The sequence below is a fragment of the Aphanomyces astaci genome (genome assembly GCF_000520075.1).
Source record: "Aphanomyces astaci strain APO3 unplaced genomic scaffold supercont1.13, whole genome shotgun sequence".
Classification (NCBI taxonomy): Eukaryota; Oomycota; class Saprolegniomycetes; order Saprolegniales; family Verrucalvaceae; genus Aphanomyces; species Aphanomyces astaci.
Window position 1 is genome coordinate 378061 of NW_009798276.1, and position 26442 is coordinate 404502.

General features: G+C 54.3%; 6 protein-coding genes across 6 annotated transcripts; 4 read left to right on the top strand and 2 right to left on the bottom strand.

Annotated features, from left to right (window-relative positions):
• The first annotated feature begins 63 nt into the window (after positions 1-63).
• Positions 64-1692, top strand: H257_06584 (glycine cleavage system T protein). Its single transcript, XM_009831861.1, has 5 exons — positions 64-152; positions 214-261; positions 316-440; positions 515-1013; positions 1167-1692. Exons 1-5 carry the CDS (start codon positions 117-119, stop codon positions 1611-1613), a joined length of 1155 nt encoding a protein of 384 aa, XP_009830163.1. The 5' UTR covers positions 64-116; the 3' UTR covers positions 1614-1692.
• Positions 1693-1714: 22 nt separating this feature from the next.
• H257_06585 (hypothetical protein) lies at positions 1715-5290 on the bottom strand (the record flags this gene model as incomplete). The annotated part of the gene is made up of 9 exons (XM_009831862.1): positions 1715-3297; positions 3350-3539; positions 3611-4021; positions 4079-4209; positions 4286-4421; positions 4488-4654; positions 4703-4778; positions 4832-5025; positions 5077-5290. The coding sequence occupies 9 exons, from the start codon at positions 5288-5290 to the stop codon at positions 1715-1717; spliced, it is 3102 nt and encodes a 1033-aa protein (XP_009830164.1).
• Positions 5291-5321: 31 nt separating this feature from the next.
• On the top strand, positions 5322-8912 carry H257_06586 (hypothetical protein). The gene is made up of 15 exons (XM_009831863.1): positions 5322-5790; positions 5837-6116; positions 6166-6228; positions 6278-6466; positions 6519-6750; positions 6809-6891; positions 6950-6970; positions 7023-7296; positions 7343-7379; positions 7442-7505; positions 7572-7890; positions 7969-8303; positions 8368-8587; positions 8638-8673; positions 8735-8912. The coding sequence occupies exons 1-15, from the start codon at positions 5342-5344 to the stop codon at positions 8830-8832; spliced, it is 2700 nt and encodes an 899-aa protein (XP_009830165.1). The 5' UTR covers positions 5322-5341; the 3' UTR covers positions 8833-8912.
• Positions 8913-8951: 39 nt separating this feature from the next.
• Positions 8952-9987, top strand: H257_06587 (hypothetical protein). Its single transcript, XM_009831864.1, has one exon. It carries the CDS (start codon positions 8978-8980, stop codon positions 9794-9796), a length of 819 nt encoding a protein of 272 aa, XP_009830166.1. The 5' UTR covers positions 8952-8977; the 3' UTR covers positions 9797-9987.
• A 137-nt stretch (positions 9988-10124) lies between these two features.
• Positions 10125-12110, bottom strand: H257_06588 (hypothetical protein; the record flags this gene model as incomplete). Its single annotated transcript, XM_009831865.1, has 1 exon — positions 10125-12110. One exon carries the CDS (start codon positions 12108-12110, stop codon positions 10125-10127), a length of 1986 nt encoding a protein of 661 aa, XP_009830167.1.
• Positions 12111-13046: 936 nt separating this feature from the next.
• H257_06589 (hypothetical protein) lies at positions 13047-26402 on the top strand. The gene is made up of 12 exons (XM_009831866.1): positions 13047-13489; positions 13545-13818; positions 13913-14530; positions 14606-15041; positions 15091-16693; positions 16744-18086; positions 18145-18445; positions 18547-18778; positions 18836-19341; positions 19466-23063; positions 23119-25857; positions 25922-26402. The coding sequence occupies exons 1-12, from the start codon at positions 13071-13073 to the stop codon at positions 26330-26332; spliced, it is 12480 nt and encodes a 4159-aa protein (XP_009830168.1). The 5' UTR covers positions 13047-13070; the 3' UTR covers positions 26333-26402.
• The last annotated feature ends 40 nt before the right edge of the window (positions 26403-26442 follow it).

Below are 26442 nucleotides of genomic sequence, written 5' to 3' on the forward strand. Positions count from 1 at the left end.
CTTTATCCGGATACCACGATAAGAATCCACAGGTTGAAGTCGGCCTTTTTACTTTTTGGCAAAGTTCCCTCGGAGGTTTTTTCGACTTCACCACTCATTTTACATCGACAGACGTGATGCTCGGACAAGTGCAACGCCGTGGCTTCTCCAGCGTACGTCATGCCGCTGCCTCATGCTCGTCTTACATGACGATGACTGACTGGTGTAATGTAGCTCAAGAAGACTGCTCTGTATGACCTCCACAAGGAGTTGGGCGGCAAGGTGCGATCTCCCCCACTCCTCGCAATAAGGATCCGCTAACATGATGGGGTGTAGATGGTGGATTTCGCCGGGTATTACATGCCTGTACAGTACCCTGCCGGCATCTTGAAGAGCCACAACCACACCCGTACCAAGGGCCTGGCGTCGCTCTTCGACGTGTCCCACATGGGACAACTCAAGTACGTCTTCCGTCGCACATCTTCTTCCAATTCCATAGTGTCTCATGTAACTATCTCTCTTTCTCTCCATATAGGATTACCGGCAAGGATCGCGTGCGTTTCTTGGAATCCATCGTCGTGGGGGACATTGCGGCGTTGACCAGCGGCGAGGCCAAGTTGAGTTTGATCACCAACGACAAGGGCGGGATCATCGACGACTGCGTCACCACCGCGTACGACGACCATTTGTACGTGGTCGTGAACGCTGGCAACCAAGACCTTGACTGGGCGCACATGCAAACGCATTTGGCCAAGTTCCAAGGCGACGTCAAGCTCGAAAAGATCACCGACCGGTCGTTGGTCGCGTTGCAAGGCCCTGGCGCGGCTGAAATTGTGTCGGCGCTCCTGCCGGCGTCCGTCAACTTGGCCGACAGCAACTTTATGACTGGCCAATTCACGCACCTCCTCGGTGCCGATGTGATCCTCACCCGTTGCGGCTACACGGGCGAAGACGGCTTTGAAGTGTCGGTGCCTTCGTCCCAAGTGGAATCGTTCACCCGCCAATTGCTTGCCGACGAACGCGTGTTGGAAGCGGTGCGTTGCTAAACTCGCTGCTATCAACTGTTTCTACACTGGATGCTGTGTGTACTAGCTACTGCATCAATTTGATGCAGTAGTACCTTCTAGCTCACGTGAATCCAGTGGGACGAAAGGACAGTGATCGCTCATGGTGCTACTATCTGGTAGGGTTTGGGTGCCCGCGACAGTTTGCGGTTGGAAGCGGGGTTGTGCTTGCACGGCCACGACATTTCACCCGAAACGACCCCCATCGAAGGCGCGTTGGCGTGGACAATGAGCAAGCGCCGTCGCGAAGAGGGCGGGTTTCCTGGAGCGGACATCATCCTGGACCAACTGAACAACAAAACGTTCACCAAGAAGCGTGTGGGGTTCACGGTGGAAGGCGCGCCGGCCCGCGAAGGTGCCGAAGTGTTCAACCCCCAGGGCGAGCGCATCGGCACGGTCACCAGTGGCACGCTGAGCCCCACGTTGAAGCAAGCGTTGGGCATGATGTACGTGACCAAGGGCAACTTCAAGATCGGAACGGAAGTGCACTTCAAGGTCCGCAACAAGGTCCAAAAGGGCAAAGTCGCCAAGATGCCGTTTGTCGAACCGGGGTATTACAAGAAGGATTAAGCGCCACCATGTTTGTTACAACGAACTATGTTAAGCGTGCAAAGAAATAATTTCCAGTGAATTGTGAGGTTTTTGGTCGTTTTCGTTTAATTTGGGGGGGGTCATCGAAGGATCATGAACGGCATCACTTGCGACTCGAAAAATTGTCGCATATGCGGCTGCACCACTGATGCCAGCATCCCTTCCAGCGCACACCCCGGCACGGCATACAACTCCATGATCTCGCCAAAGCTCGCCGGTAGTTTCTTCCTTGAAATCGGCGATGTTGCCGCGTCCGCCGGACGGTCCACTTGTACGCGAGCCCGTCCGTCGTTGTAGATTTGGTATGCGCGCATCAATGCTTGCTCAAATTGCGTGCGGACTGTTCGTCGGCGGTGGATCTCCTCGATCACATCGGCTTGGACAAACAAGTACTGAATCTTCACGCCGCCAGCAGCCCCCCCCTTGACATTGCCACCGGAACCGACGCCAGTGACATGCACCGACCGAGTTGGGGCCGATGTGGTGGGGACGTTGACTGCCTTGTTGACCAAGTCGCGCGTACTCTCCTCGTCCATTTCCTGCACTTGAACACACATCGTTGACCCGAACACTCGGTCTGGCATTTGCTGCAAATTGGCTGTCACGAGGGGGTCCACTGGGGACACGCGAAGGCTGAGGCGCCTTGACGGCATGGAACGATCGATGCCCACTGACACTGTCGACTTCGCGCCGGACTTGATCGACTGCGCGATATTGCGCATGAGCGACGACGCCGCCGCGCGTCGTTGGAGGTCCTCGCGGTGTTTGGCGCCGCGCTGCAGTTCCATGCGATGCAGCCCCGCGCAGATGTCTTCGAGGGTCGTGCTGATCTGGTAGTTGGCATGGTAATCCAAGAAGGCGCAGCGCAGCCGCGCGATGGACGCCGGCGTGAGCAAGGCAAAAAGGTTGGTCCGGGATTCGGATTCCGCTGCCATGAGGATGGCTTTGGCCACGATCACACACTTGGCAACCGTCACGGTGCTGGGATGGTCCAGCGCGCACAAGAGAAGGTCCAAGGAGGACGACGTGCGTAGCCACAGCTCGGGGGCCAGCACTGCGTCGAGCACCAATTTGTACAACGTGTGGACAGCATCGATGGCGATCTTGGTGTGGTCGGTGGCGCAGAGGCTGCTCACGATGCGAACGTACGTGGCTTTGTGCAGTCGGAGGTACCGTGCTTGGTAAAGTTGCAAGAGGTACATGGCCGCCTCGAACATGGCCGATTTGTCGGCGACCACGGTGCACGTCACCATGACATCCTTTGCAAGCCGAAACAATTCGTCGCAGTGCTGCACCGCGTCGACTGGGTCTTCGTTTCGGGACAGCCATTGCTTTTCTCGAATGCGAATCACTCCAAATACCGTGGTCGCGACCATCGAAGACGATCTGGCCGAGATGGGCATAGCAAACGATCGCAACTTGGGGGGGCGAATCGACGCTGCAGGAGCATCGGGGGTACCATTATCAGTCGTAGCTGCTGCAGCTACATCTGCCACTGCAGCAGCGGCGACGTTAGGGGGCGTCTCGGCGGCGGTCGTCGTCAGCTCGGCGAGTGCAGTCGTGCCTGCGGTCCGGGACAGCCGGCCGCTATGCCCCGATACTTTGGACAACAATGCCAAGTGAGTCATATCCACGGATGCTGCTGAATCGTCTTGCAACACATCTAGAACCGACGCTAGTTATAAATCCACATAATGGATCGACAGTCCCCTTACCACTGAGGTGGTCGATGCGCGCAATTTTCACTTGCGTTTGCTTGCTGGAGAGGAGTTCGGATTTGGCCATCCCGGCCTTGGTCCACTGGACTCTGTCGGGGTTTTCTCGATCCTTGAGCCAGAGTTTTGGGGGTAGCGCCTGCATTTCGTCCTCCGGCTCGCCAAACTGCCCTTTGGCCTTGCGGAAATTCTACTCGTACAATGTACAGAATGAGACGATTCGTATCGCTCGTTCGACTACAACGACGACGATGGCCGTACTTTGCAGTGAAGAAACCAGAGGGTTCGAAGTGCGTGCGTGCGGCTTTGCGGCTCCGCGTCACTGGATCGAGCGATCGAGTACAGTCGCGTGACAATGAGCAAGTAGTCTTCCGAGCGAATCTTCATCGGGTCCGCATACAGCGCCGCGATAACCCCTGCCAGTTGCGGCCGCGCTTCAGGCATGACCAAAAGATCGACGATTGGGCGGTACGGAATGTAAAACAGCTTGGCACGGCGGTCGTTGATGGTCCACGCCACGAGCCACACGACGGGCAAAGGCACCAAACTGTAGTACAACGACGAGATGGACGTCCCCGTGACGCAAAACAAAAACACACACACGCTCGAGTAGACCGAGCTGGAAAAGCTCACGACACGGATGTTGTTGGGGATGCGGCCGCTGCCAATGCACTAGTCGTCGTCACAAACGTCGTAAGCAACTTCTAAGAATATCAAACACGATATTACCGGCTGCGTTTTGTACGAGTACACCAGCAGGTACGTGACCATGATGAGGAACGCGCATGCGATGGGGGTGGCCCGCGCAGGGTAAATGTGGACGTTGAGCAGGACCACGAGGATGGATACGATGGGGTTGACTAGCCACAAGAAGATATTTTGGTACATTCAGGATGACTGGTAGAATAGACGAGTATATAAGTATTGTCCCCTGACCTGTCCGAGCCATGGCCATCATGATTTGAAAGCTCGTTTGAAATCGAAAGTCCATCGTGGTGCCGTGGGGTTCAATGTGCATTTTGTAGTACATGGCGCTGCAGTAGAGCAACACGAATCCGCCAAATCCAATCGCCTAATGATTGATATATATGTCATGTCAACGCCCCCTACTACTACTACTGCATGGACAGCAATGTACCCAAAAGCCCCCAAATTGATCGACGCATTCGCACGTGGCGCCGCTGGCAAGGGCAATGTGGGCAAACCCTTCGGGACAAGTGCCGATACGAGCGAGGAGGGTGGTCGTAGGGATGAAAAACAGATCAAACGTGATCGGATACAACGCTTTCTTGAGAATGGCGTCGCCTAATCCAACTCAGGTTTAACACTTTTTCGAGTGCGGGAAGGCCGTACCGGACGCGTTTCGCTTCCAGTTGCGCAGGACAACAATGCCCAAGCCACAGCATGCCACCAAGACGACCCCGAAGACCTACACACGTATTCGTTTGTATAGCATAATCACAAACAAGAGTCGTCGAATACCTCCAACGCAGCATCCACATTCAGGTTCAAGCCCCGTAACAGCCCTTCTTCATTGGAGATTTTGAATGCGATCGTGAGCGGGGTGAACGTAAACGTCGGCCACTCGGCCCAGATGGCACATAATTTGATGTATCGCAGCAGCCACGGTCTCCTCACAGACGTGGATTTTCGCTGTGACAAGGCGATGGCAATTCCTGCGCCGCCAATATCATTGTTTGAACCAAGAGTGAATGCAATACACAGACCTTGTCCGAGCGGATCATGTATCGTCGTGTCGAATTTGAGCGTCCCAAACTGACTCAGCGCGTATGTTCCTGCAAAAAACCATACGAGCCACACTAGACCCACGGGAACTTTTGCGAGCCAGTCGTAGCCGCAAGAGCTCCAGTCACTTTTGTGGCATGTGCCCACTGTGGCATTCCAGAAGCATTGCAGCGGCTTGTCGTGCGACGTGTTCATTTCGTTTCGGCAAGGCTAAGGGCGACGAATGCAGCGCCAAAAATACTTTTCATGTTATGCCTTCCACTTCGGTTTCATAACCAAACCCTTGTAACCCCCGGAACTTATACGCTGCACGCGATAATAATGGCGCGACGGGGGATAGTTCTGGCGCTAACTTCTGTGGCGTCCGGCGAAATTATTTTCGTGGACCCTGTTCGCGGAGACGATGCCTCTTTGGACGGCAGTTTTGCCAGCCCGTTCAAGACCATCCCCCGAGCCCAAGCCGCAGTGCGAACCCTACTCGTCCAACAACTTGCCGCCAATGCTTCGGCCCCTGTGGATGTAGTGTTGCGTGGCGGAACACACGTGCTAACTTCAACATTGGAGTTCGGCCCCCTAGACAGTGGACTCTCTGCCGCAGGCACCGTCACGTACAAGCCGTACTGTGATCCATTGCACCCTTCCGATATGTCCATCACGCCATTTCCATACGTCATGGGAGCGTCCACTCCACTTCGGTCTGCTTGTCTACGACGACGACAACTCCTATTTACATCGGCGTAGGTACTTGTGGAATGGCATAGGGGATGCGAATGCATGGCTAGGGCCTGACGACCCGCTGATTCAGCTGGGTGTGAACCCCCTCAACAGAACGCTACCACCCAAAGTGCCGTGGCCAGGGTCCACCGACACATGTGTGGACAAAGTCAATGTCGGCCACACATGCTACTCTACCACGACCGCCCCTTGTGTTCAAGATTGCATGGCTGCATGCCAGCGAAATGTCGACAAGCGCGTGTACTCGGACGCCGTGTACAGCGAATTCTACCTCTTGTTTGGCCGAGTAGGCGATCATATATACATGCATTAGTATGTTTCACGCGTTATGGTAGGATCTGACCAAGGAGGAAGAGTGCGTTGAAACGTGTTCTGTGTCGTGCACAACTTGCGAAAGGGTAATGTTGTCCGATGGTGTCAGAGTGTAGATGCTCATTGGCATGATAGGTGACGATTTCCGGCATGCAGACAGTTGTGAACGGAGCATGGACGCCCTACACGCCATCTAGTTGGCACCTTCCCCAAACTACGATATATGCGTTGGACTTGACGTCGCTCGCGATTGCGGATCCGCCCTCTGACTTATATCTGAATGGACTTCGGCTGCCCCCAGCCAGCGTCCCCAACGTCGTTTTCGTCCGTTTCATTACCCATCGATCCCATCCTATACCTCACATTGTGTGCTTAGTCGGACAACGATACGCAGTGGACCCCACAGTATGCTCCCGTAGACGAATCAAAGTCTACTGGTCGAGTTTTGATCTACAATGCGACTACGTTATCATCCAAGACGACCCACTGGACCCAACTAGCTTTCGCTCAAGTCGACATTGTTCGAATGCCTTCGTCGGGAGGTGGAAATTCTCGCCATGCGATTTACGCCATGAATCAAACCACCATCGACTTGGATGCTGGCGGCGGTACTCTACAATATTAACATCCTCCTCCTCTTGTATTTGAACTGTGATCGATCAACAGGACAATTAAACGGCGACGAGTATTTCCATGGCCCGGCGTGGCCTACTGTGACGGGGTTTCGGGTGGAAAATATCTTTGAAGAGGTTCGAACATTGGGTTGTTTTAGCATCTTCTTATGCATTATCGTATGTGACCACGTAGCTGGACGCGCCCGGCGAATGGGTACTAGTTCCATCCTTGCAGGTGCTGTTTTATTCACCAACTAACGTGATAGTACTACGACTCAACGACGTCGACCTTGTATATGATCCCGCCGCGTGGTGTCATCCCAAGCGAGTCGACGATCGAATTTCCCCGCCTGAAACAGCTCATCCGAGTCCGCGGCACCCCAGGCGTTGACGTCGGTTTTTCAGAGCCTGGCCGCGACACGATTGTCACGGCCATCGAGACAGAGGCCGCGTATCCGGCGCCGCAACTGCTGTTGGCAGCGAATTTAGCCTTTGATGGCCTTGTTTTCACGGGCACCCAACGCACAGACATGGAGCTATGTATGTATATTAGCTTGATATCGAGCAGGTAAATCACACGATGTAGATGAAACCCTTCCTGGCCATCCATGGACCCAAACACGGTTCGTACAGTGGCTATGAACGTGATTCCTCACTTTGATAGCCTTAATGATGGATTTGCTAGAGTTGGGGCGATGTACATTGAAAGTGCCATGGCTATTCAAGTGCAGCACTGTACATTTTCCAAAGTACCTGCCAACGTCACGAGCATATTGATCGATAGCCTCCTTACTAATGGATGATTATTGTGATAGTTGGGAGGCAACGCGATATTCGTATCCGGGCGAACCGAGTATGTCCACATTGCCCTCAATCATTTCACGCAAGTAGGCGCCACGGCTGTGTCTATCGTGGCCAAGTCTGTGACCCCCGACGACCCGACGCACCCGCGCCAATTTCTTCACTCGAGACGTACCACTGTCTCGTACAATCAAATGCACGACTACGGCCTCGTCACACGGCAAAGTGCGGCCGTGTTGGTCGTCGGGACGAGCCAAACCACAGTGTATAACAACTTGGTCTACGCCATTCCGGTCGGCGGCGTGAGCTACAGTGCCGCAAATGCCAACGCAGGTATATATATATATATATATAACGTTATTGAAGAAAGGATTCATTGCTATGAACCCAATCAATTCGTTGTCGTTGTAGACGGCAACGTCGCCCAGCTGCTCGTTCGTCCGCTGGAGTCACCAGTCGTACTCGCTGAAACCCTAGCCCCATTGTTAGGTGGCCTGTACACGACACCGTTGAACTTGGGTCGTATCGACAGAGTCGTGTACCCTCTGCAGGCCAAGATCATTGGAGGTCCGGAATGCGCGCCAGCAATGGGTCGGGTGGGAGCATTGTACGGCCAGCAGCACGCGGGGTGCTCCGACTGCTGTCTGACCACTCAAGGCACAGCTAGCATTCGAAATGCACCGCTTGGAATGTCCGCATTTACTTTGGTCGTGCCTGTCCAACCCGGCAATGTGTTAGACATCCAGGTAGAAGGTCGAGAATATGTATAGGTTGCCTTCTTCTATGTTCAATTGTCATTTGTCTTGATAGGTTCAATCCGCGGGATACTATGACGCGCCCGTAGACGTCCACGTCGGGTTTCACTTTGTCACACCCAATCGGCTCGTGGAACTGCCGCGATGGCGCGTGCATTGGCGCGTGCGAACGCGATTCTGTATCGAACACAACTCCCAGCAAACCGTAAGCTGCACTGGTCCGTGCGGCTGCCACGTATCTGCAGGTGTCGACAACATGCCGCCGTGCACTGCAGGTCTCCTCCTTCTTTGAGAAGAACGCAGTTTTATTTGTTGTCTGTCGTAGGATATGACGTCCAACCAACGAGTTTGGCTTGCGAAGGTATGCTGTCGTTGAAGCAGCTAGCTAGCTACCTTGGCCCAACGTTGACATTTCGTTCCAGGTCCATTTCAAGCTTGGAGCACATGTGAAACGGGGTCCATGGCACGAGTGCTCTACTACAACTGTACCCAAACGTGTCTTCGCAGCGTGTGTGTGTGATACCGTGACGTGGCAGAAGGAGACAACGAGATTATTATTTACTGTTAGGGTAACTTTTTATGAATTCGGATAATGGGAAATACCCTATTTTGAATGTTATCCGGATACCCGAAGTGCCACAACAACCACAACAACCCGAGCCACCATGATCAAGCGTGCTATGGTATTGGGTGGCGTCCTAACTGTTGGCGTTGCGGCAGTTCCATTCGTTCGTCACGCCATGTCTCGCTTCAAACCGGCGGTGACCAATGCGCTGACTTCGGGAACAAGTGCCGAGGCTCCGCCAAGCCGGCGTGTGGCGCTCGTCTTGAGTGGCGCAGGTGTGTACGATGGAAGTGAGATCCAAGAAGCCGTGAGCTGCTTGATCCATCTGAGCAAAGCCAATGCCGACGTACGAGTGTTCGCACCGGATATTCTGCAGCATCACGTCATCAACCATCTCACGGGCGACGTGATGCCAGCGGAATCACGCAACGTGCTGGTCGAATCAGCGCGCATTGCTCGCGGCAAAGTCGAGAAGCTGGACTTGTTGGACGTAGCACAGTTCGATGCTGTGGTCGTGCCGGGCGGTTTCGGCGCGGCCAAGAACCTCAGCTCGTTTGCGTTTGAAGGCGAGAACATGCAAGTGCAGCCACAAGTCGCCGCCGCGCTGACGGCATTCCATGCAGCCAAGAAACCGATTGGATTGATTTGCATTGCGCCCGTCTTAGGCGGTAAACTCTTTCCTGGCGCGGAACTGACCATGGGGCGTCGATCTGGTGCCAAGTGGTCCTCCGGACCTGACGCCGCCAGCGCCGTCGAGTCGTGGGGGGCCAAGATCATCGAGAAGGACCATGACGAAGTCCACGTGGACACGGTCAACAAGATCGTGTCGGCGCCAGCGTACATGTACGATCAAGCGACCCCCGCGATTGTGTTTGACAACGTCGGCCAAGTTGTGGACGCCGTGGTTCGAATGAAGTAAACCACGCGATTTAAAACAATTCTGGACAAGCAGTACCTTTATGCCTCGTCGGCTACACATTCCATGACACGATAGCAAACATGGTAGTAGGTGTTGAGAGCTGACTTCGATCGTTTTGAGCAGAAACACTATGGTGTGTACTGGTAAATTCGATACGTTTCCCTGTGCTCGATAATAGAGATGCTGTAAACAGACCTGTGTCATGAACTCACCAACCACAAACTGTTGCCGAAGTCGCCGCTTGGAGTGATATAGTCTCAACGAGGCTGCTGGGAGAAACTATCAATGTATCGTGTAATCATTCTTATTGTACAGAACAAGCAGCGTGCTAGTCTAATGATGGTGGCGGCGGCAACTGCCCCAGCATCAAGTCGCCATTGGTGTCCACCACACACGAGTCATAGTACGCTTGCAGCACGGTGACATAGCTCTTGAGCGATTCCCGTGCATAAACTTGCAGTTCATTGGGGTACAAGACGTTAATGTCGGACGGACACGCCGCGCGCACTACGGACTCGAGGTGCTGCACTTCGTCGTCTGGGACGTGGCGCAAGTAGGGCGGGGCGCGCGACAACTTGGCGAGTGCGAGTCGTTCCGACGTGCGAACGACGTCGACGTCGGAGGAGTCGGCGACCGACAACATGGACGACATGGCCGGAAGTTTATCCAGAGGCTCGGAATTCGTCGACTCGACGCTCAGCCTCGCCAGGGCGTCGTCGACGGACATCAGTTTTGCAAGATGGGCCACGCGGTTCTGCGCGAATTCTATCTCTCGCTTGTGGGCTTTGTTGGCGTCCATGGCTCGGGCGCGCTCCTGAAAGCACACGAGGGCGACAAACCCGTCAAAATTCCGCCACACTTGGACTTCTCGGGCGACGGTGCTGTGGTTGCCTCTGCTACCACTGGAATGACTATCGTCAAGGTCGTCGATCGATGGCATGTCTGTGCGTAACAACAGCACGTCCGTCGCGCTGTCCAAGACGGCGCGGTGTACATGAGGACAGATCTTGTACACGAGCACGTGATGGTACAGCACACGCACGTCGCAGTGCCAGTGCAGAAACAGGGCAAAGTGACGTTGGGCTAGCGAGCGCAAGAGGCGGTGGCGGAGCTCCCACGGCAACACACCCAGCACTTTGTAGAGAAATTGGAGCGTCCGCAGGACCACTTCGGCGTGATCGCAATGCAAAAGTAGTCGGATGGCGACTGTCCAGTTGAATTCTGCCGGCGACGTCTTGATCGACGACAGCCACACCACGCCGGGCAGCGCCATCCACGCCGCCAGTCGGTCCAGACACACGCCGACGCTCTTTGGGTTGGCCAAGTTGGTCGACTCGAACAACGCCAGCACACAAATGTGCACGAGGTCGACGTTTTTGAGGAGGTGGCCGCTCAGCGCCAGCACCACATCCTGGTTGGCGCGGTTGAGCGTGAGGGTGGCGTGTTTCGGAGCGGTAAAGTCGTAGAATTGGCGCTTGTACGCGGCTTCATGGAGAAGTCTAAGTGCGACCGTGATGAGGGTGTTGTAATGCGGGATGGCGGCAACCCACTGGTCGTTGGTGACGGTCTCAACTTTCCGCGACTGAATCAAGCTCGTGACAAACGTAAAGAAAAACTCGCCGCTGTCAATCAGCGACGCAAATAATGCGGCTTCGTCGTGCGAATGAAACGGCAGCGGCTTGTCGTCCAAGGGCGGCTCCACTGTGAACCAGTGCAGCAGCGCTTGCTCGAACGTGGTCACGTCGGTGCTCTGCACGGCCACGGGCAACAACGACGCCACCCAGTGTGGGAATGCACTGCCGGCTGGGGCCATCGGTTTCTTGAACCAGTCGCGGTGTTGGGTTACTTGGGCTACCTTGGCCACGACTTGTTGGCGCACTGTCTCCTGCTGAAGGTATGCAAACGCCAACAACCGTGTGCAGAATTGGGTGTCCCCGCGCCTGGACTCGAGGTCGTCGAGCTTGTTCGGGTGGGCATTCAGTCGTGCCGCCAGCTGGAGCGTGGCAGTTGTGAGGGCATCTGCTCTACGAGACGAGTTGGTGGCGATTTCTGGACGATCGAGCAATGCCACAAGGCACTTTTGCAAGCACAATTCTTCCATGCGGCGTTCTGGGTGCACGGGGAAGAGATTGTCGAGAAGGAACTGCCACAGCAGCAGGAGCGAGTCGCTGTCGTTAGCCATACGGACCGACGCGAGCACGGCATCGAGGGACGTCAGGTCTTTGGTCTTGATGAGTTTGCGCACGTTCGAGGAAAAGATGACGGGAGATTGCAGGCTTCGCCGCAGCGTCGACAACACGTCGTTCGTACCCATGGCGACAAGATTTGAAATGCCACCACGGATATTTCTTGCACAGTTACATTTCCCGTTCACACAGTCAAGAAGTGTACCAGTTAATTTGCTACAAATGTCTCTAAAGTGACATTCTACAGTACTGTTTTGCACTGTGAAGTTGGGTGGTGGCTTATTCGTGTCTGAACCTCCGGAGACTGCTTATCTCTGGGTCTTTCTGCATTCCACAACTTCATGGCAGGATGCAATGCAATATATCTAGGTACTTCCGACATGACCCACCATAGTAGCTTTGGCATATAGGATTGCTTTGAATGGGAGGTCGACGTGAACGCTCCATGTTGTGACGTCGGTCGCCGAAATAAACATTATATTGCGCATACTGGATGTGCTGTCTTCGAAATCTAACGTTATCGTACCGGTACATTGGCACTATTGCACACCAGTGCATTTCCGATTCTGCATCTTGAGAGACAAAAGATTGAATAACGTTAACGAATGCTTGAAAGGATATGGATAACGTTATGGTGTTGGATGGCTGTCAACTCAACTTTCGTCGTTGATTGCCACCAGAGCCACGACATTTCTCCCTGCACTTTTCCCTTGGAAGTATGTCTTCGGCTCATATAGCCAGCTGCGCTTTGCCTTGCAACTCCGAAAGGCACATAGGCAAACTATACCGAAGGCGAATTGCATTTGGCACTTGATGGCACCACCAACATGAAGCTTATCCTGCGGAGGTTCATAGCGATACTCTGCTTCGCTTTTGGTTAAGATGCTTTGACTTCAACAAACAATTGATTTTCAGCGTTTGGGGGATGACAATCAAACGATCCTCAAATAACTGGCGCCGGCGCAAAATGCCCTTGATTTAGGGCTCATCCTAAATGTACTGGGCAGTTTCATTCGCGACCAATCAGAGTACTTCAAGGCGTTCGGATCCGAAAGGTCACTTGGAAGAAACGGAAGGCGTGTGGTGGCATGGACGGTGACCGAGACAGCCACGACGTAGAGGATGCACGTTCGATTGAACCTCTCGACAGCGTGGTCATGTCGCGTGAAGAAGAAGCAGAACGTGCGCGGTTGATGTTGGAACAGCGCTTCTTGCTGCACAAACGCATGCGCAAGGACGCCAAGGCAAAGCACGACGCGATCAAAGCCAAGGCCAGTCGGCGCAAGGATTCGCACGTGGACCACAAGAACATGCCGCACAAGTGGAAGGATGCGGCCGTGCTGGAGCAAGAACTCAAGCATAAAGAACACACGAAGGTGCTCATGGGACCTGAACCCATTCGCCAGTTTCCTGGAAAAGTGTACACGACTTCGCCAATTCGTGACCGCGATGCTGATCGTTTGGACGCCATTGACGACTACGCGGCGTCCGCGGCCAAAAATGATCGGTAGGCTCTTAATCTTTGTCCTGGTGCTTATCCGATGCGATTGTCTGAACTCCAGGGAATCCAACGCAGACATGGACGAATACCTCAAATTAGATCAGTCCAAGTTTCCCCTCCATCAATTCGACAGCTCCGAGTACGATACCAAGTCTCCGGAAGAGCATTTGGAGGAGTGCAAAACTGGGGCGTCGCCCTTCTTTGTCAAAGGCGAGTGGCGGTGGCGGCCATGCCAGATCTTGTCGTACAACACCGACACGGAAAAGTACACGATTCAGTTTCAAGGATCGGACAAGGACAAGACGGTTCGCCGCATCAACTTGCGTTTTGACACGGTACGTACTTCTCCAATCGTGGTGTCGTACGATTCCAACCACCACCCGTTCTCGACGATGGTGCTCAAACGCTAAACTTGTACGGGATATATAGGAGGAACCAGCGACGTTTCAAAAACGAATCGACGAAGCCATTCGTCGCCGTGAAGACGCCAAGGCTCAAATGCGCTTTGACTATTTTGTGTCACAGCAGTCCGTGATGGAACCTCGATCCATGGGCCGCACGACCCTGGAAGGCATCCATCGGCGCGTGGTGGACGGGCTCACTCCGGACGTGGTTGTCGAGGACACGCACGCGCAACTGCTTCGGGGGCTCACAGATGTCGTCATTCGAGAGTACACGCGTGCGATGAAGAAGGCCGTGTTGTGGTATCGCCTCGAGTTTGACAAGCCGCTGCTGGAAAAGTACAGGTCGCTCAACTTGACCGCCCTGCCGCTGCCCCCACCAGCGCCCACGTTTGGAAAGATTCCGATCCCGGCGTCGTTGATGTCCTTTTCCAAGTTGCGCAAGAAGATTAGCCACAAGCACTTTACAGCGTCGTCGGGGTTCCTAAACGTGCTCATGAAGATCTACCACGGGTGGGAAACTGCTTTTATCCACCTCACGTTTTGCGCCACGGCGTTCGACGTGCTCCAGCTGCCGTGCCGCCTCTTGGACTTTTCGGAGATTCAACTTGCGCACTGCGCCAAAATCACTGAAATGCTGTCCGTGGTACGTCCATCCGTCATTACTCGTTGCCATCCCTTCTTGTATGTGACACGTGACAACCAAGGGTTCCATGTACAGGACTGGCGGCGCGCGATTTCGGAAAACCTCGTCGACAGTCTCCAAGACGAATATGATTTTTTCATTTCCGATCGCGACGAGTACGACCTGGGCGAGCTCAAGCGACTTCTCATGAGCATTCGGGTGCGCATGGCGTCTCAAATCCGCATGGTGGTCGAGCAATCCACCGAAGCGTGGGTGAAGCTAGTGCATGCCAAGGTCAAGGCCAACGATCCACTCACGTCGCTCTTTGACGTCCATTTGGTGGTTACGAGCGAAGGCAATGTGGAAATGAGTCCGTCGCAGCAAGACATCAAGGCTGCGATGGTCACACCACTTGAAACGATGGTTCACAACGTGAGCGACATGGATGTGATCGACCCCGAGCTCCTCTCACTGCTGAATCTCGACCGTGTGAAGTTGTTCGACCTGACTGTCAAAAACGACATTGTCTACGGTACTTTCACGTATATGTATGTATCACATTTCAAATATCCATTGCCTAGAAACCGTGTCGAAACTGGGGGCAGCGCGCCGAGACATTCTCAAATGTCTGAGCGACTCTCTCGGCCAAGTTCAACCCGTCACGGACGCGTACGCCAAGCACGCGCGGTTGCTCGGACTGGACGCAGCGACATACATGAAGCAATTCAAGAAGGACCACCCCTCCCCGGTCCCCCTGGACATTCTATGCGACGCCATCCGCCAATTCCACTCGTTGGTGCTCGAAGTGGAAACCCTAAGTTTTGACCTGACATCGTTCCCCCTCGTGTGCGTCAACACAGTGAGCATCAAAGCGACGCTTCGGGACAAGGGGGTGGCCATTCGCAACGCGCTCATTGAGTACATTGTCATGGACGCCCGCGACAAGAACGTCGAGATCAGCCACCGGTACCAAGCGATTCTGAAACGCATCACGGAAAAGCCCACCAACGAAGCGGAGCTGGCCGCGTTGAAAGATTTTGTCAACGCGAGCAAGATTACCATTGCCGGGATTCAAAACGAAGTCGACGAGATCCACGCGCGGCTGCACGCGCTGGGGGAGTTTTCCCACACGATTTCCGACGACGACTTTCGGTTGGCATGGAGCACCAAAGAGTGGCCACTGCGCGTGGCCCACGCCGCCGACACATGCGACTCGGCGCTTGAAGAAGACAAAATCCGCATGATGGACAAGCTCAGCCTTGAAAAAGAGCAGTTTGAACTCGACTTGGAGCGGTATGAGAAGGATGTCGCCCTGTTCAAGTCGTACGGGGAGATCGACCGCACGGAAAAGTACGTGGAGTTGGCATCCACCCTGTACGACTCCATCATGGAAGCCAAGGCGAAAGCAGACAATTTCAACCAGCGCGAAGCTGTGTTTGGGTTCCGGCCTACCGAGTACGCTATGATTGGCAAGCTGGAGACTGATTTCCAGCCGTATTATCGTCTGTGGACCATGTGTTCGGAGTTCAACATCAGCAAGCAAGCGTGGCTAACTGGGCCGTTCCTCGAGTTGAAGGGGCCCGAAATTGACGCCAACGTGACCGAGTGGTGGAAGGCCAGCTACAAACTGAGCAAACAACTGGCCGACGAGGCCCCCGGGTCGGCCGAAGTCGCGCTCATTTTGCGCGAACGCACCGATGAATTCCGTGCCTACCTCCCCGTGATACAGTCGCTGGCATCACCTGCGCTGCGCGAACGGCATTGGGAACTCCTACGCAACAAGATTGGCCTTGAAGAAACGGACGAGGAGCTGACGTTGCACCAGTTGCTAGAGAAGGGCATCACGCAGCACATTGAAACGATCCAGGAAGTGAGCATGGTGGCTGAGAAGGAGTACACGTTGGAAAAGAATCTCAGCGCCATGATCAGCGAGTGGGAACCCATCGAGTTTGAGTGTCTGCCGTATCGGGAAACAGGCACCTACTTGATCAAGAGCGTCGACGACATCATTGCGCTGCTGGACGACCATATTGTCAAGACCCAAACCATGCGTGGATCGCCCTACGTCAAGAACATTGAGAAAGAGTGCAAAGCATGGGAAAAGAAGCTCCAATATTCCCAGCAACTGATTGACGAGTGGATGACTTGCCAGCGCACATGGTTGTACTTGGAGGCAATTTTCAGGTACGATCGCAATGGGGTGTCATATGCGATGGATTCAATTTTTGGCCTAGTTCTGAAGACATTATGAGGCAAATGCCGACGGAGGCGCGGCGGTTTGCGTCTGTGGACGCATTGTGGCGCAAAACGATGGAGGACACGGTGGCCGACCCGAACTTTATGAACGTGATGAACATGGACAAATTGCTGCAAAAGTTTCAAAAGGCCAACGAAAAACTCGATGAAATCCAAAAAGGCCTCAACGACTACTTGGAAATGAAGCGGCTGTACTTTCCACGGTTTTTCTTCTTGTCCAACGACGAGTTGCTTGAAATCCTCAGTCAAACCAAAGAGCCCAAGGCCGTGCAGCCACATTTGGGCAAGTGCTTTGAAGGAATCAACAAAGTCACGTTCACGAACGTCTTGCTTATCACGGAAATGATCTCGAGCCAAGGGGAAACGGTGCTGCTCAAGAACACTGTTAACCCCGAAAGCGCCAAGAACAAGGGCAATGTCGAAATGTGGTTGTTGGAGCTCGAAGTGTTTCAGTGGGACACCCTCCGCGACCACACGATGCGCGCGATCGGCACGTACCCGAAGGAAGTCCGGGAGGAGTGGATCCTCAAGTGGCCAGCCCAAGTCGTGTTGGGGGCGTCGCAAGTGTACTGGACGCAAGAAGTGAACAAAGCCATCGTGGACAAGGGCAACGAAGGGCTCAAAGAGTACGTCGAAGTGCTCAACACCCAACTAGACAAAGTCGTGATGCTCGTGCGGGGGAACCTAACCAAACTGGAGCGCACGACCATTGGCGCATTGGTGGTCATCGACGTCCATGCCCGTGACACGATAGCTCACATGATTCAAAAAGGGGTCGAAAACGACCAGGACTTTGAATGGATCTCGCAGCTCCGGTACTACTGGATCGAAGGCGCCCGGACCAAGGGGGAAATGGACCTCCAAGCTCGCATCGTAAATGCGCGCGTGAAATATGGCTACGAATACCTGGGCAACACGATGCGGCTGGTGATTACACCGCTGACCGATCGGTGCTACCGGACTATGATGGGGGCGATCGATTTATTGTATGGGGGGGCCCCCGAAGGCCCCGCCGGGACGGGCAAAACCGAAACGGTCAAGGACTTGTCCAAGGCGATTGCGATTCAGTGTGTAGTGTTCAACTGCTCGGACGGGCTAGACTACCTGGCGATGGCGAAATTCTTCAAGGGGCTGGCCGGGTGTGGCTCGTGGTGCTGCTTTGACGAGTTCAATCGCATCAACATTGAAGTGTTGTCTGTGATTGCGCAGCAGATTCTCACCATCAATGAAGGCAAAAAGGCCAACGTCGACAAGTTTATGTTTGAAGGCACGTACATCAAACTCAACGCCAGCGCAAACGTGTTTATCACGATGAACCCAGGTAAAGTGAACTTTGACCTTTCAAAAAACTGTCGGCTCAACTGCACTTTGCATCGCAGGGTATGCTGGCCGAGCGGAATTGCCAGACAACCTTAAGGCGCTGTTTCGCCCGTGCGCAATGATGGTGCCAGACTACGCGCTCATTTCTGAAATCCGATTGTACTCGTTTGGGTTTGCCAACGCCCGAGCAAACGCGCGAAAGCTCACACAAGTGTTGCAATTGAGCTCCGAGCAATTGAGTTCCCAAAAGCACTACGATTACGGCATGCGTGCCGTGAATTCGATTCTAGTTGCGGCGGGGAACTTGAGGCAACAACTGGGCGACGATCCGTTTTGGACGGAAGATAAGATTGTGTTGCGGTATGACTTTGGCTTTGTGAAAACGCATCAAAACCCAGTCAAATATTTCGAAACGTTTATCGAAATATATCCAATGCCTAATACATTCTTGTGTGAGGTAGGTCCGTGCAAGATGTCAACTTGCCCAAGTTCACGACCGACGACTTGCCCCTCTTCCGGGGCATCACGTCCGACTTGTTTCCTGGCGCGGACATTCCATCTCCAGACCACGGTCGCTTGATCCCCATGATCGACTTGATGTGCACCCAAGGCATCAGCATTGCCCCCGACTCGCTCACTCGATTGCAGCCCAAGGTTGAATTCAAGCAAAAAGTCGTTCAGTTGTACGAGACGGTAAGTCGAAACTTTCCTGTCAACGTACTTTTATCATTGATGGTTGGTGGTTGCTAGGTGCTCGTACGTCATGGGCTCATGGTCGTGGGCATCACTGGCAGCGGCAAGACTTGCATTGTGCACACCCTAGCGGCCGCGATCACTGCCGTGTTCAACGAGAGCGAAGGCAAAACTCAATCCCTTGTGCACATCCACACGATGAACCCCAAATCGATCACGTCGGGGCAACTGTACGGCAACTTTGACGAAAACACGCACGAGTGGAGCGACGGGGTGCTGGCCAAGACTTACCGCGACTGCGCGCGCGACACGACCGACGACCGACAGTGGGTCATGTTTGATGGGCCCGTGGACGCCGTGTGGATTGAAAACATGAACACGGTGCTGGACGACAACAAGAAGCTGTGCCTCATGAGCGGCGAAATCGTGAAAATGACTGACCGCATGACCATGATGTTTGAAACAGAGGACTTGGAGGAGGCGTCGCCGGCCACCGTGAGTCGCGTCGGCATGATCTTCCTCGAACCGAAAAACCTGGGCTGGGAGACCCTCATGCGAACCTGGTACGGCTTCCTAACTAGGAAAAGTACATGTTTCATACAACGCTTGCATCAAGGCAGCAACTAGACTACACAATGTGTCGAAGGTGGTCGTCACTCATTAACGATTACTTCTACGACGTTCTAGGCTCGAGTACTCGCTCGTGACGGAACTCCGGCCCAATGCCACGTACATTCAAAACCTATTCGAGTGGCTGGTGCCACCCCTTCTCTTCTTTGTGGACAAGAACTGCGTAGTGCCGACTCCCGTGACGTTCTTGGAGCTCGTGGCGTCGTTGATTCGCCTCTTTCAGTGCATTTTAGACGTGCCCATCAGCAACTTGAGCTCCGACATCAATGGCGTGCTGGAAGGCATGTTCTTCACGGCCGTGATTTGGTCGCTAGGTGCGTGTGTCGACACCAAGTCGCGGCAGTTGTTTGACACGTACTTTCGAGAGCTCACGTGTGGGGCCATCTCGGCCGACACGAACGACGCGTACGGGAACTTTGTGCTCAAGAACCCGGGGTACCATGTGATTCCCCGCGCAACCAACGTGCCATTTCCGGAAGAAGGCCTGGTTTACGACTACCGGTTCGATGGGAAAAAGGCAACGTGGCTGACCTGGATGGATTCGTCGTCGGCGGCGGCTATTCCTCGGGACATGCCGTACACGTCCATTCTTGTGCCCACGATCGACACGGAGCGCAATGCATGGCTGCTGGACACCCTCCTCACGCATCATTATCATGTCATGTGCACAGGGGATACGGGCACGGGCAAGTCGGTGTCGATCAAAAAGAAGCTACTGACGGGGTTGAACGAGTCGTTTTCGTCCATCTTCCTCAACTTTAGCGCGCAAACCAGCGCCAACCAAACGCAAGACATCATTGAAAGCAAACTGGACAAACGTCGCAAAGGCGTGCTGGGGCCCCCGCTTGGCATGAGCTGTGTCATCTTTGTGGACGATCTCAACATGCCGGCCAAGGAAACGTATGGCGCGCAGCCCCCGATCGAAATCCTGCGACAGTGGATGGGCCATGGAGGCTGGTACAACCGCAAGGACAACTCGTTCTTGCAACTTGTAGACGTGCAGTTCATGGCGGCGATGGGGCCACCGGGGGGCGGCCGCACCAAAATCACACAGCGGTACATTCGGTACTTCAACCTGATCAACTTTGTCCCATTCGACACGACCAGCTTGAAGTTGATCTTTTCCAAGATCAGCGACTGGTTCCTCATGAACTTTCCCGCGGCAATCAAGGCGCTTACTGCGCCGTTGGTCGCAGCCACGATCGACATTTACGACTGCATTTCGTCGACGTTGTTGCCCACCCCGGCGAAATCGCACTACACGTTCAACCTGCGCGACCTGTCCAAGGTATTTCAAGGGATCTCCCAGGGCACGCCGGACGTGCTGAAAGAACCAAAGGATGTCGTACGGCTGTGGAGCCACGAATGCCTCCGCGTGTTTCACGATCGGTTGATCGACGCCGCGGACCGCAAGTGGTTCCAGGAAGTGCTGGGGGAAACCGTCCAGCGCCACTTTACGTTCAACTACATCAAGGAAGTCCGCGGCCCCAACGACGTGCTGATCTACGGCAACTTTGGCGACGCCAAGGCTAACAAGAAAATGTACGCCGAGCTACGCGATCGCGAAACGCTGCAGTCGTCCATGTCGTTGTACTTGGACGATTTCAACAACATGACGTCGGCGCCCATGAGTCTGGTGCTGTTCCAAAACGCCATTGAACACGTGGCCCGCATCAGCCGCGTGATCCATCAGCCGTACGGGAACTCGTTGCTGGTAGGGGTGGGGGGAAGCGGCCGCAAGTCGCTCACGACGTTGGCCGTGTCCATGGCCGACTTCAAGTTGTTTCAAATCGAAATCTCCAAAACGTACTCTCGGTCCGACTGGCGCGCCGACCTGAAAAAAGTACTCACGCTCAGCGGGGTGACCAACCAGCCGACGGTGTTTCTCTTTAGCGACACGCAAATCGTTGAGGAAGGGTATTTGGAAGATATCAACGGTATTTTGAACACGGGGGAAGTGGCGAATCTGTGGGCCAACGACGAACTCATGACGATCAACGAGAGCTTGGAGAGCGCGGCGAGTGCCTCAGGCCTCAACACTGGCAACGCCGCGGAAGTGTACAATTTCTTCGTGTCGCGGTGCCGCACGAATCTCCACGTGGTGCTGGCGCTGAGCCCCATCGGTGACGCCTTTCGCCGCCGGCTGCGCATGTTCCCTTCGCTGGTGAACTGTTGTACCATCGACTGGTTCACTGAATGGCCAGAGGAAGCGCTACGCAGCGTGGCGGACCACTTTTTGGTGGACATTGAGATGCCGTCGGCGATGAAGACGGGCCTCGTGGATGTTTGTGTGGACATGCAAGAGCGCGTGTCCCAAATGTCCAAGGAGTTCCTTCAAAGTCTAAGGCGACACTACTACGTCACCCCCACGTCGTACTTGGAATTGATCAACACGTTCAAGAAACTCCTCAACACGAAACGCACCGAAGTGAGTCAAATGAAGAAACGTTACGACAACGGCCTGACCAAACTCATGGAAACGGCCGACCAAGTCGAGAAAATGCAAGTCGAATTGGAAGCGCTCCAGCCCATGCTAAAGGTCGCGACGGTCGAAACCGACGCACTACTGGAGACGATCTCCAGGGAGCAAAAAGATGCCAACGAAACCAAGACGGTCGTCGCAGCGGAGGAAGCGCAATGCAACGAACAAGCTGCGGCTGCCATGGAAATTAAAACGTCATGCGAGGCGGGATTGGCAGAAGCGATCCCGGCGCTGGAAATGGCCGTGAAGGCACTGCAAACGCTCACGAAAGGCGACATCACCGAAGTCAAAGCGATGAAAAAACCTCCAGACGGCGTCAAACTTGTGATGGAAGCGGTATGCATCATGATGGGGGTCGCCCCCGTAAAAGTCAAAGACCCTGCCGGGGGCAACAAGAAGGTGGACGATTACTGGGGCCCCGCACAGAAAACGCTATTGAACGACACGCGATTCCTGCAAAATCTGCTCGAGTATGACAAGGACAACATTCAGGAGGAGACGGCGCACAAGGTGACGCCATATACGAACAATCCAGACTTTTCCCCGCCGATTATTAAAAAAGCCAGCGTGGCCGCATCCGGTTTGTGCTCGTGGGTGCACGCCATGGTGGTGTACAACCGCGTGTCCAAGACAGTTGCTCCGAAACGAGAGGCTCTCAAGGCGGCCACGGCCCAGTTGGAAGCAGCTCAAGCCAACTTGAAAGCCAAGCAGGATGCGTTGCAAATCGTGCTAGATAAAGTCGCTCGCCTGGAAGCCGACTTGGCGGGCGCGATGAAGAAGAAAGCGGACCTTCAATTTCAAGTCGACGACTGTAGCAAAAAGCTGGTGCGCGCCAACCAGTTGATCGGGGGGCTCGGGGGCGAACGCAGTCGATGGCAGGAAATGAGCGCCAAGCTGCAAGTCGTGTACGACAACGTTGTGGGGGATATCATGCTCAGTAGCGGTGTGATTGCGTACTTGGGGGCGTTTACGTCAACATTTCGCGAAAAAGCCGTCAACCACTGGAGTCTCGAATTGAAGCACAAGGGCATCACGTGTTCCGATATGTACAGCCTGACCACTACGTTGGGGGACTTAGTGAAAATTCGCGAATGGACCATCGCCAAGCTCCCCAACGATTCGTTTTCCATCGACAATGCCATCATGATGCAGCGAAGCAATCGGTGGCCCCTGGTACTGGTTGATTGTTCTCGTATTTCACAAATGAACGCTTTGGTTTATAACGTAGATGATCGACCCCCAAGGCCAAGCGAATCGATGGGTCAAGAACATGGAGGAAAAGAATGGAGCCAAGGTGGTCAAGCTGTCCCAAGCTGGGTTTGTCCGCGCCCTCGAGAACGCCATCATGGTCGGTGCGCCGTTTCTGATTGAAAACGTGCCCGAAGAAATCGACCCGATGCTCGAGCCAGTGCTGCTCAAGCAGATCGTCAAGGCGGGGGGGGTGTTGACCATTCGATTGGGCGACAACACGGTCGAGTATGATGTCAATTTTCGGTTGTACATGACGACCAAGCTTCGGAACCCCCATTACCCCCCTGAAACTTGCGTCAAAGTGAACTTGCTCAACTTTATGGCCACCGAAGAGGGCTTGCAAGATCAAATGCTGGGCATCGTTGTGGCCAAAGAGGAGCCAGTCCTCGAGGCGCAGCGGGAAAAACTCGTCCTCGAAGATGCGGCCAACAAGAAGACGCTCAAGGAAATAGAAGACACCATCCTGCACATGCTGCAAACCGCCGAAGGTAACATCCTCAACGACGAACGGCTCATTGAAACGCTGGGGGCGTCCAAGATCACGGCCAACAAAATCGAAGAAAAGGTCCAGGAAGCTGCCGCCACGCAGTTGATCATTGCCGAGAAGCGCGCCGGCTACACCCCCGTGGCCTTCCGGGCATCCCAGCTCTTCTTTTGCATTGCCGATTTGTCTGTAATCGACCCCATGTACCAGTACGCCCTCGAGTGGTTCATTCAGCTGTTTGTGCAATCGATTGGTCGCGCGACAAAGAGCTCCGACTTGACCAAACGGCTGACGTTTCTCAACGAGCAGTTTACATACACGCTATACGTCAACGTGTGCCGGTCGTTGTTTGAAAAGGACAAGTTGCTGTTTGCGTTTTTGCTCACGGTCAAGATCTTGACGGGCAATGGCACGATCCAAGCCTCCGATTTGCGCTACTTTTTCACGGGCAACACGACCATGGACACGGCAAAACCAAACCCCAACCCTGCGATTCTAAGTGTCAAGACGTGGGCAGACATTGTCGGGCTCGACGGCCTACCAACGTTTCAGAAGTTTTCAGACAACTTTGTTCGCGACTTGCATCTTTGGACGGCGGCGTACACGTCCCAGGATCCGATGGCGGAGCTCGAGACGATTCCGTCCGTGACCGGCTACGACCTCTTTCAAAAGCTGATTGTCCTTCGGTGTTTCCGTCCAGACAAAGTCGTGCCGAGTGTCATGACGTTTGTGGCCAGCATGATTGGCCAACGCTTCATCGAGCCGCAGCCATTCGATCTAAAGGCCGGCTACGACGACTCGACGTGTGCGACGCCGTTGATCTTTGTGCTCACGCCGGGCGCCGACCCCATGTCGGAGCTTCTCAAACTGGCTGCTGAGTTGGGGTTTACCAAGAAATTCGTGGCAATTTCGCTAGGACAAGGCCAAGGCCCGTTGGCCGAAAACGCCATCGCCGAAGCTATCGACAACGGCAATTGGGTGTGCTTGCAGAACTGCCACTTGAGTGTGAGTTGGCTACCCACGCTGGAGCGCCTCTGCGAAGAAATCACCCCCGACCGCGTGCACGCGTCGTTCCGGTTGTGGCTGACGTCGGAACCGTCTCGCCAGTTTCCCCCCTTCATCCTCCAAAACGGGGTCAAAATGACCAACGAACCCCCCAAGGGCATGCGTGCAAACTTGAAGGGCAGCTTCCTCACGTTCACAGACGAATGGCTCGACTCGTCGTCGCGCCCCCAAGCGTTCAAAAAGCTGTTGTTTGGCTTGTGCTTCTTTCACGCCACCGTTCGAGAACGCACCAAGTTTGGGCCGTTGGGGTGGAACATCAAGTATGTGTTTTCCGGCTCGGATTTGAACATTTCCAAGGACCAGCTCAAGATTTGCATTGACGACCTGAACGAGACCGACGCAATTCCGTACGCGGCGCTGGCTTACCTGGCAGGCGAGTGCAACTACGGGGGTCGAGTCACAGACGACAAGGACCGCCGGTGCATAGTCAACACGCTCTCGGATTTCTACACCCCCTCAATCCAAGACGAGGGCTACAAATTCAGTCCGTCGGGCACATACTATTGCCCTGCCCCTGGCCCCCTATCGTCGTATTTGACGTACATTGATTCCCTTCCCATGAACGAAGGCCCCGAGGTGTTTGGGCTGCACGACAATGCCAATATCTCATGCGCTATCGCGGAAACGAACCTGTTGCTAGAGTCCGCCCTATCGTTGCAGCCGCGAAGCAGCGGTGGAGGCGGCAAGTCGTGGGACCAGTCCCTGGCCGAAGCCGCCGCGGACATTAGCCATCGCATTCCTCCTATCTTTGACACGGAAAAGGCTGACCTCGACTTTCCAGTGTGCTACGACGAAAGCATGAACACCGTGCTCACGCAAGAGTTGATTCGGTTCAATCGGTTGATCGCGATCATCTCCAGAAGTCTCAAAGAAGTCCAACGGGCATTGAAAGGTCTCGTCGTGCTGTCCGCAGAGCTCGAAGCCATGGGTAACAGCATGGTCAACGGCCAAGTGCCGCTCATGTGGTCCAGCTGCGCGTACCCGTCACTGAAACCTCTGGGTAGTTGGGTGACAGACTTTCTAGACCGCCTCACGTTCCTTCAAACGTGGATCGATGCCAAGCAAAGCCCTGCCACGTACTGGATCTCCGGCTTCTTCTTCACCCAGGCATTCATCACAGGGACTTTGCAGAACTTTGCCCGCAAACATACTCAACCAATCGACCAGGTTACACGTAGCATATTTTCGAAATCTTGTCGTCGTACTCTATTCATCGGCATGTACCATGTAGTGTGGCTTTGACATGGAAGTATTGTCCGCGGAAGCGTCGAGCGCCATCACATCGAGAGCCCCCGACGGCGCCTACATATTCGGTCTCTTCATGGAAGGCGCAAGGTGGGAAAACGCCAACATGTCCATCGTCGAGTCGCGGAACCGAGAACTTCACGTGGCTATGCCGATGATCCTCCTTCTGCCGAAACGACGAGACAACATCGAGCCCGTCAAAGACTCTGACCCCAAGGGCACGGCGCATATGTACATGTGTCCTGTGTACAAGACCAGTTTCCGCCAAGGAACGCTGTCCACGACGGGACATTCGACCAACTTTGTCATGTTCATTCGGGTGCCCATGTCGCCCGACCACAATCAAAAGCATTGGATTCGACGGGGTGTGGCCATGCTTACCCAGCTCGACATTTAATCAACATGCAGTTTTTAGTATTGATAATGATTGGTGTATGTGTGCGTCTTGTCCAATTTGTGAAACCGACGGGACTATTGTAACTGCTATAACTTGTGTAACTGACATAA